At 34.8% G+C, this 10,903-nt stretch overlaps 1 protein-coding gene across 3 annotated transcripts; it reads right to left on the bottom strand.

Moving 5' to 3' along the window:
• Positions 1-6,034: 6,034 nt before the first annotated feature.
• On the bottom strand, positions 6,035-10,459 carry LOC111374728 (transcription factor PCL1-like). Of its 3 annotated transcripts, none has more exons than XM_022997457.1 (2): positions 9,203-10,459; positions 6,035-9,096 (listed from the first exon to the last, which is right to left on the bottom strand). In XM_022997457.1, the coding sequence occupies exon 1, from the start codon at positions 10,305-10,307 to the stop codon at positions 9,240-9,242; it is 1,068 nt and encodes a 355-aa protein (XP_022853225.1). In that variant the 5' UTR covers positions 10,308-10,459; the 3' UTR covers positions 6,035-9,096; positions 9,203-9,239. The 3 variants fall into 3 exon arrangements, with proteins under 3 accessions (XP_022853225.1, XP_022853226.1, XP_022853224.1); XM_022997458.1 differs by having other exon boundaries at positions 6,035-6,496; XM_022997456.1 differs by having other exon boundaries at positions 6,035-6,501; positions 9,203-10,457.
• Positions 10,460-10,903: the final 444 nt, after the last annotated feature.

The raw sequence follows: 10,903 nt of genomic DNA, 5'->3' as shown, positions 1-10,903 counted from the left end.
CCGGGCCGACCCTCTTGAAGGGCGGATCCTATTGCTAGGATCGTTCCCTATCCGGTCGAAGACGCTTACTGACCTCTGGTCATTATGTTGAGGAAAGTTGTCCCCCAAGGGTGGTTCTGACGGGTGGCTCTCCTGCATATAAGATGTCGCTTCGGTGTTATCCTCTCTTTCGAGAGGACATTCGGTGTGCCGGCTCGTGTGGCCTCGAGAATGAGACAAAGGGATTTCCCGTACCGGATGCGATCCTTGGGGCATCCGGTGTCCCTGAGCTTGCATGAGAAGTTCCCGCATTACCATATTCTGAGCTGTTATGTCTCTCATTCCTGCAGCTATCTGGGCCATTCCTTCGGTGAGTACGGCTGTTCTTTCACCTCGTCGACGCCGGCGATGCGGTCTCTGATGAGTAACATTGTTATGAAGTACCTCCTCTTCAGAGGCCTCTCTGATGGGGTTGTCTCCACGGCTGTAGCTCATCCTCCCTCTTCTTTCAAGGATAGTAAGAACTTGGATTGTAACTCGACTTTTATTCTTTTTCAAGAATGCCTCCCTTTTCAGGGTCAGTCGTCGATTTTCCGGTGGCTTCTCCGACGGGGAATGTAGGACTTTGAATGGGGAATGACGTTTCCCACGGACGGCGCCAAACTGTTGACCTCTAAAAATGGCTCTTCCACGTGGCCAACTTGTAGCTACTCCACGTATTCCTCCCTACGAAATGAACAAACTGTCAGGCGCACACGGCCGGAACCGACGGGGGTGGCGGCCGTATACACTCCGACGGTCAAGTCAGGTTTGGGTGGTCGGAACAGTGTCCAGGGACTACACAAATCAATCAGTCAATAAAGGGGGAGGAGAATATATAAACTTGTTATGGAGTGCTATCTATTGAGAGTTTCATTACCTTTGCCTCTGGCCAATCTTTGGGTATTTATAGGTGGTATGAACCGTGGGATGTGGAACACGTGTATACATCTGACGGTATGAAGCGTCTGCTCATAGGCGTCAATCAGCCGCGCTTGTAGAGTGGGCGGACAGTTTATTTCCCCCGAGTTGAATTGACATAAAGTTGATAAGTCACATCAAATAGCTTTATGGGGGACGTCAAATCAATTTAAACCTTATATGAAGAGCAAATCTTAAATTGGCAGCGAATCTTCTAACGGGGGTCCACTTGAACCCGACCTCAGAGGCGGGACACTTCGGCAGATTAGTGACAGAATCGGTGTATCACTTTGGAGAAGCTTCGGGAGGTCGGAGTGATCTATTTGATTTCACCGACTTCGGAGTGGCGGGATGACACTTCGGTTACTTCGGTACCGAGACTCGTAAAATGAGGCGTAACATTATGATTTGTCACTTTTTTGAAATTTTCACTTCTTGTCAGCTTTGCCAGTGGCAATGCCTTGATGGACTAATCAAAGCACAAATACAAAGTTTGTTAAGATCCTGTTTAGCCACTATTATTTCAAATTTAATTATTCTCTCTTATTTTCAATCATATAATCATTTATAAAATAATATTATATGTAAATCGAAAAAAAATTCTCCCAAAAAAAAATACTATTCTAGAAATTATAAATTGAAATAATGGGAGCCAAATGGGGGGTAAGAATGTTTGGAAAACATGAATCAAGTCTAAGCAATTTGGAAAACAATACATTCTACATCAAGACTAAAACAAAATTTGAATTCGCATATTTAAATTTCCAAATCACACTGAATAAATCATTTGAATTAATTCAAAGAAATATGAATTGAATGCAAGAATCAAAACAAGAATTGAATTCGTATATTTAAATTTTTTAAAACACTCATGTATGCATCTACTTAATTGTTCCGATAAGATACTATGACTTTTTATAGAAAAGTGACAAAATTTCGCTTTTTCATATTCTCATTCTTGCAAACACCTTGGATGTATCAATTGAATTGATTCAAAAATATGAATTGAATGCAATATTAAATTAAGACTTGAATTCGTAAATTTAAATTTTAAAAAATACACACATATGCATCTAATTAGTTACTCTAATGAGACATTGTGTTTTTTTTTTTAATAGAAAAGTAATGAGTGTCTAACAGAATGTCACTTTTTTATATTCTTATTCTTGCAAATATCTTGTATGCATAAATTGAATTGATTCAAAAAAATATGAATTGAATGCAAGATTAAACAAATTTTTGAATTCGTATATTCAAATTTCCAAATCACATTGGATAAATCAATTAAATTAATTCGAAGAAATATGAATTGAATGCAAAATTAAAACAAGATTTGAATTCGTATATTTAAATTTTTAAAAATGCACATTGCGCCGATAAGATGCTGCGACTTTTCAAAGAAAAATGACAAAATCTCACTTTTCATATTCTTATTCTCGTAAACACATTGAATGCATCAATTGAAATGATTCAAAGAATATGGATTGAATGTAAGATTAAAAAGGTTTGAATTCATATATCTAAATTAATTTCCCAAAACACACACTTATACATCTAGTTAATTGTTCCAATGAGATGCTATGATTTTTTTAGTGAAAAGTTTCACATTCCCATCTTCGTAAATACCATGGATGTATCAATTAAATTGATTCAAAGAAACGTGAATTGAATGCAAAATTTAAATAATGTTTGAATTCATAAACTTAAATTTCCAAAACACACGCGTACATATCTAGTTAATTGCTACAATGAGGCAGTGTCACTTTTCTCTCATTCTCACAAACATTTTAGATGTATCAATTGAATTGATTCAAAAAAATATAAATTGATTTCAAGATTAAAACAATGTTTGAATTTGTATATTAAAGCCCCATTTGGCCCCCATTTTTTGAGATGAAAATGGTGGAATTTTTTTAATTTTTTTTATTTTTATTTTTTTGAAGAATGAGTGGTTGAGAAAGAACGATAAATTTTCGAATTACGTGTAATATTATTTTAAGAAAGATTCTGTGATTGAAAATATGAGAAAGAAAAAATATAATTTAATGGGGGTCAAACGGGAGCTTAATTTTTTTTTAAAATACACTCGTACACATCTAGTTAATTGTTTCAATGAGACATTGCAACTTTTTCAGAGAATTTCACTTTTTCTCATTATTATTAACACATTGGATGCATCAATCGAATTTATTCGAAGAATTATGAATTGAATGTAAGATTAAACCAAGGTTTGAATTCGTGTATTAAATTTTCAAAAACACACATGAATATATCTAGTTAATTGCTCTAATGAGATACTGTAAATTTTTGAGAAAAGTGATAAAATGTGACTTTTTCACATTTCATTTTCACAAATATCTTGAATGAATCAATTGAATTTATTCAAAGAAATATAAATTGAATGCAAGATTAAAACAATGTTTGAATTCGTATATTTAAATTTCCAAAATCACACACATATATATCTAGTTAATTGCTCTAATGAGATCTGCGACTTTTTCAGAGAAAAGTGACGAAATATCACTTTTTCACATTCTCATTTTTGCAAACACCTTGAATGTATCAATTGAATAGCAGGAGCCGCCCCAATTTAGGATTGTAAGCAAAAATTGCCAATCGAAACCGTATTTTAGAAATCATCGAGTTGGTGTCACGTGGACCCGGTTAACGAAATGGTTTTGAACCAAACCAAATCGGTCAAAATTGTTTGGTTTAGGTTTGAGAATTTTAATTGCAGTTTAAAACCAAATCGGACCAGCGAAAAAATATATAAAAATAAAAAAAATTGATTTTTTTTTTTTTTTGGAAAACTCATCCAAATATATAATATTCAATAGTTTTGTCATTTGTGAATATTTTTGTCAATTTCTAATTTTTTAATATATATATATATATTATTATTATCCAATAATCCTAATTTATATCTAATAATCTCAATACTAACATAATTTATCAAAAGTCATTTTCTTCTCCAGAATTTAGATAAACTCCAGCCAACACCCAACACAGTCTTGAGCCACCAACACCACACATTTATTTTTCAGATTTTTCATACCTCTTCAAAGTTGAATTGAAGTTCATTATACCAAATCGGAGACAAATAGATTCTAGACCTTCGGTGATAATATTTGTTACAAATAAAGTTTCAGATCAATAATTTTTTTGAGCAAACTAAGGTAAGAATCTAAAATTAAATGCGTTTTGTAACATCATACAAATGTAAACTTGAGTAATTGTTATGTTAGATATTATAAACAATTGCTTTATTATTGTGGTTGGTCTCTTTCTCTAATCAAAATCATTTTTTCAGATATGATGATCACGAGATCTTACTAGACATCACTATATTTTTTGGGCCTTATATCTAGTTTAGTAGACTTGTATTGCAGCGTTATTGTATCGTCATTAGCCTAAAAAAGGTGAACAAAAATTAAAAAAACTATGTTTTAGTTTGTTGTGATTTCACTTTGATTTAGTCGATATTTAAATTTATATTAGATATATTTAGCCCTTTGTTTGAGCCATATTTTCCATATTATCATAATAAGAAAATTGATCATTGGAGAGGAGATTGAGTTCCACACATGAAATGATATGTCAATAAAGGCGGCTGGACTTGTAGGATAACTATTCAAAATTTCATTTTTTTTTTGTCCCAAAATTTTTGTTTAAACAGAGACTTTGTTTGTTTTAGATTTATTGCTAGTAAAATACAAATATATATTGGATTCAATAAATTAATGACATAAAAGTAGACAAGCAAAAAAGTATATGCCAAAACCGATGGTTTAATACCGAACCAAACCGTTAAATTTAGGTTTGAGTTTTTTTCAAACCGTTCAAAATAGTTTGGTTTAGATTTGAATTTTTCTCAAACCGGTTTAAATAATTTGGTTTGAAAATTTGTCAAAAATCGAACCGCTTACACCCCCATACCAACCTAGAGGCCACTGCTTCCACCATTTCTACAATCTTAATTGTAAACCCCACTATTTTCAAACATCTAGTCATAACAGCACTTAAACAATGAGCACAAAGAAAAATTCAATCGAGTTGTCTTCATTTTTTTTTAGCACATCAGCCAAAAAGAGAGAGAGAGAGAGAGGCAGTATATTTCTATCTTAGTATTTGCTCTTGATAGGTACAATCCGAAGGGGGGAAAAGAATATCATTTTTTTATAGCAAAACAGAATCCAGTTCGTGTTCGAAGCAAACATTATAAACTAAATCTCGTTGGCCTTTGCATTAATTATACATCTGGATATATCTCCAGACTCCAGCTTTCTAACCATAAATGACCCACAATTAAAGCGGAAGTTTATTCCCCTCAAAATTGCTAATAATGATTGTTTCTTTCACATTCCATGCAAAAAGAGTATTAAAAGATCTTAAAATGACAGAATCGGAGAACTAATGGAACAAAAATTTCAAAACATATAAACCTGTAATTTTATTTATTTATTTATTTTTAAAATTGGGAAAAAAAACTTTGAAGAATAGGTGGTTGAAGCAACCCTTGATCTTGTTTGTGCTTTATTTGTGAAATATTTCCCTTTTTTCCTTCGATTTTTCTTGATTTCTCGAGCTTGGCATACGGCAGTGTTGAAATTTTGGAAACTACTGTTAATTTATATTTGAGCGTAAAAAATACATACAAAATTAACTATTTACCATTTAACCCAATTTTGTATGAGTTTTCAAATCCACCACAAAATTCAGGTCATTTGGGTAAGTGGCCCATTCTAATACATACTTCCAGACCAGTGCATTTGCAGCGCACTAGTGCCACAACTGAAATAAAAAAAACACTATCATGCGATTTAGAAAAATCACTCAACGGATGAAATAGTCAACATCACGACCTTGTTAAAGCAAAGTGCCAATCCATGTTCAGGATCGTGAACAATAGAAGTTATGTCTTGCTATACTTGATCGAACAAGTGCCCAACCTAGATTTTCTTAAAGTGATCGAAAGCACATAGTCGCTTGCTCAATTAAGTAGTACAATGCAATAGATATTACTGTTGGATAAACGAAATGTACCAGAAGCAAATGCAAAAACTACCAATCGAATAAGACACAAAACACTGACAACTAGCATGAAAATGTTTGTATAAGTCCTGTTCTCAATAAATCAGGGTGAGATGCATAATACAAAGAGCAATAATAACTAAGTTTCAGCAATCACAATGGGAACTTATCGTATCTCAATAAATTAGTGGCACAAAGAAGCAATGACACTAGCTAAAAGAGAAGGGTAGCTTGAAAATATGCAAGGGGAGTAATTTATATAATGTATAATTTCATCAACAAAGAAACTTACAGGCTAGATATATACTAGCAATTGACAGCAAGCAGGCGGGATTTATTTGAGTAAGAACTTCCACTTTAATACCTTGTGAACCGATTGTCTTTTAGGCATCCAATTCAGGTACAATCTCAAAGTACTTCTGCAATACCTCAAAAGTGTCTTCAATGGTTTCTTTTAAGTCCCAGTGAACACCCAACAGATCCAGAGCAGCAAATCAAGCTTCTTAGGAGTTGTGGTTCATGGGTCCTACTCTTTAATAAGAAGAAAGAACAGTTACGTAAGAAAGATATCCAAATTTGCATCTAAAAGAGATCTCGAACTAGCAAAATATTTAATTTCTCAAAACAACCACTTTTTCCAATAATTAACTCACTTTTGCTCTTTCAGTTACATTAAGGTTTTATATTTTAGACTCGGAACATTTATAAGCTGCCAAAGGAATCTGAAATTTCCACAGTTCATATGATAAAATCCCAAAACTTGTGAAGCTCGTGAAGTAAGATGCTTTACATCAAGATGGATGAGTTGTTTGGAACTCTTGGACATTGAAAATTTTCTACTCGTCAACTGATTGATCTCTATTAAATTTAGTGGATATTTCTAATACAATCGATTGGACCACATGTATTTTGCAGATCTCAAGAAATCTGGATCCTGTCCATGATCCCACCAAACAAGAGGCTTCTTGAAAAGTCTTAACCCTTGTTTGATCCTCGTTCTTTTCAAAATACATTTTTTTCTCTCTTCTTCTCAACCACATATTCTTCAATAAAATAATATTACACGCAAACGAAAAACTCTTCCATATTTTGTAACCATACATTCTCCTTCAATCTACTATTCCAAAATGCATTCTTAATAGAAAAATGGGGCTCAAATAGGCTCTTAGTAATTTTATGATAATGGAATGAGTGTCAAGGGAGAGAAGAAAATTAAAAACAGTATACTCATAAAGAGAAATAAATATTCAGCTTTTATAAGCATAGTGCATGTTATAGGATAAAAACAGATCTAACATGTGAATCGACACAATTTTAAACTAAAGGAGGCAGAAAGAAAGCACAATTTCAAATGAAAAAACATTGGTAAAACAGAATAACCAGAACCAGGATAAATATTTAGTAAATGCGGCTACTATATTCAAGGAAGAGGAACATGTTACCAGAAGGCCCCATTGAGACGATCGCAATATGGATTAGAAATACATGTACTCTTTACACCATGTTTGGATGCTTAACTTAAAGGCAACTTCATGGGCATTTAATTCCATTCAGTTATGACATTTCATTAATGGTATACATCTCAAGATCTGGTTAATTTGTGGTTTGATCAATTGTAAGATAATTGGTCATTCTAACAAAAGAAAACATAATCATATAAAATGCTTATATGATGGGTGATTTAAAGACTTTAAAGGAAATGATCGATTTACAAAAATATTTGAAATTAGTTAATATCAGCCTCATGAACATAGGTTGAATAAGAATTAACTAGTCAACTGTTTATATTGCTGATAATGATTTTCTAATCTATAATGACAAAAACCATATCACAAATTATAAACCATGCAATACTAGATATGCCATTAGCTATTGAAATACCCAATATGAATTAATAGGCTTGTTATCCAAACAAAGCCTAAAGGTAAACAACAATTTGTATTCATACTTGAAGTGACATCTGAGTAAATGCAGGAAACTTTTCGGAGATGATCATACCTTGGACCAGACATTGATGAGTCTACCGTTATATACTTGAAAAAAATGCAAAATTGATGCTGTCTACAAAACAGTGCCCTAGAAAATTAAAAGTCACACCAAATTGTAAGTTGTTGATACTGATGTAACTGATATGTAGAATTTTCTTTTGTCTTACTTTCCAACAAAAAATAGAATAATACGCAGGTTAAATATTAGCACCACTGTGATGAAAGAGCAATAACAGATTAGTCAAATACAAGTATCATCTATCTGGGAATGGACTTTGGTAATTATGCAATGAACATGAAAAACGTTTAAGCTCACTTTTGAGGCCATAGACAATCAAAATTCATTTTTATGTGTCCTATTCTGCGCAATGTTACAACCCTATCCTAAAACATCTAACATCTAATGGGATTTAATATCATGCAGACATAAGTAGATCAGATGATAACAAAGATTGAATTTCAACAAGCCATATCATGGCTAATAAAACAAACCCTAAAACCTAATTATACCATGAAAGAAAGAGTAATGTGTTTGTCAATAAATTAGAGCACATCCTGAACGAAGAAAAAATAAGATAATTTGTTCACACCACAAAAAAATCAAGCATTGATAAGTATTTCATAAGGCAATCGGTTTCTTGAAGATTTAAGGATATAAAGATACACCGAATCAGGTAAAGACGTCCATAAACTTGATTACATCAACCACTACATAACTCAACAACAGAAACCGTTTATTTCTAATTGTCAGGTTTAATTCTTTTTTTTTTTTTTTTGCGCTTTCCTCCTCTCCTTTATGCTCTGTTGATAGGATTTTTCGGATTTGACAAAAACAGATGATTACATTTCCTTGTTTTCCACTACTAACGAAAGAATGAATCTTTCCATTACCACATAGCTATTTTATGTTAATTGTGGCTCTTCCATTGGGCTGACAAGTCTAAATAATAATGTTTATATCTTTCAATTGAAAGAGAACAGTATTTCTGAGGTAATTCTAAACATTTGCAAAAGAATTATATTAGATAAACAAAACATTCATCTAGAACTGCAAATCAGAAACAAGTAATTCTGACAAAAAGGCCTAGCTGTAGTTCATCAAGTCACATTTCCAATGTATTGAATCCAGTATCAGTCCCTGTATTTCCAATCCAATATCAGCAAAGTAAAATCATAAACAGTCACTGCAAGAGTTAAAACATTTATGGTAAACAAGAAAGTTCATCAGTATGAAAATTGCTCACCTATTTTTCCACTATCCAATGTGGACTCAGAAAAGATTTATTTATCATTTGGAGTAGCATGGTGCAGGTAACCATTGTACTTATTTCCAGACCAGTCCCTCTGTTGCTGTATCATACTATTATACTGTTGCGGATAATGATTATGACGAGAATGAGCCTCGTAACCATTGTTTCCAGCTGCGGAATTCATATTTCCCACTGGCATTCCTACATGTCCTTGCCCATGTCCATGTCCTTGTCCGTGTGCTGCCATTACCATCATTGGCATGGGCATAAGTTGCTGTAGAGATGGATATGGCATCGGAATAGGCATCCCAACATGATTCTCACTGTTCCCACCACCACGACTCCCATTCACATTCACATCCACATTCCCATGCCCGCCACAACTGAATGAATCATTAAAGCTCTGTGGCGGCACTGGTGTTGAAGCGAACAAATGATCCGATGCTGACGGTCCCTCGTTCGACAACCCCTGCATCCTCTTGACATACAGCCTATACTTCTGCAAATGACTTGCCACGTTTTCCCGAGTCAGCCCCTCTACGTTCATAAGCTGCATAATCGTCTTCGGTACCGCGTTCTTCAATCCCAAGTGCGCCACAACATCCACGAAACGTTTATGGAGCTGCGGGGTCCAAACAAGCCTCGGCCTCTTCAGAGTCTTCGCCGCCGCCGACTGGTCGTCCGTACAGTTATCGGTGGCGGCGGTTTGAGTAACAGAGTCAACCTCCTCAGGCTCCATCCTCCTGAATTTCTTCGGGTCAGATCCTTCTTGGGTTGGGTACGCGTCTTCCACCTCTGGCTCCTCCATAACGTGGTCCGGCACGGAGGACGCATTTTGATGATTATGATTGTTTAAAAACGGCTTAAAGGTGGAGGAAGGTTGGGAAACGCCGCCGCAGAGGGAGGACATGGTGTTCTTAGAAGCTCGGTTGACATCGAGCATGGTTCGAGTAGGCTCCGGCGAGATTTTGAAAGCCGATGCCAGCTCCGGCGGGATCAGAGCCTGCGACAACGGTGTCAGATCGTCGACGGTCGGCAAGCCGGTCTCCCACTCCGCCATCCTATCCTCAACTCCGTCAATTGTAACTTCCTCCCCCATGGAATTAATGAATTAAGTGATTTTTTTTCTGAAAATTGAAGAATCGAATCGAGCGAATTGTTAGATTCGAAAGAGGGGAAATTATTTAGGGAAAGAGCTTGGTAAAGAAATGAATGAGGTGTTATTGAGGAAAATAAATAAATGAATAAAAGGGTATGAAAAAGTGCAAAATTGATACTAAAAGGAGTGCCAACGTGGAAGCTTTATCAAGATATTTTTGATCTCTAAATATCTATCTATATTTCTATCTGACCCCTCTCCTCGTATCTTCTTCAGAACTGGTACTCGCTGGCTGCCTGCTTCTTTCTACAATTTACCCTTTTACCACTCTCTCCCCCATAAATAGCATTGAGATATGGGATGGTGATGACCGTACGAAGGTAGGGACAAGGAGTGGGACAATTTTACGAGTCGTTCGTCTGCTCGCACAAATCGGTTCGCATTTCAACTCGTCATATTTAATAAAAATGTAATTTTGTTAAAAATTAAAAGAAAATTATCGACAGACTGCTAGCGACTAGTGAGCTGATTTGACTGGTCACACTATGGGTCAAGCTTGTGGGATAAGTCGATCTAAACTTCAGTTGAACTAGCCG

This window comes from Olea europaea, unplaced genomic scaffold (genome assembly GCF_002742605.1).
Source record: "Olea europaea var. sylvestris unplaced genomic scaffold, O_europaea_v1 scaffold1280, whole genome shotgun sequence".
Taxonomy (NCBI): domain Eukaryota; kingdom Viridiplantae; phylum Streptophyta; class Magnoliopsida; order Lamiales; family Oleaceae; genus Olea; species Olea europaea.
The sequence above is the reverse complement of the archived record's forward strand: the minus strand, read 5'-3'. Positions and strand labels throughout refer to the sequence as shown.

Excerpts from the sequence above, each read along its gene's own strand:
- LOC111374728 (XM_022997457.1), bottom strand. The coding sequence starts at position 10,307 with ATGGGGGAGGAAGTTACAATTGACGGAGTTGAGGATAGGATGGCGGAG.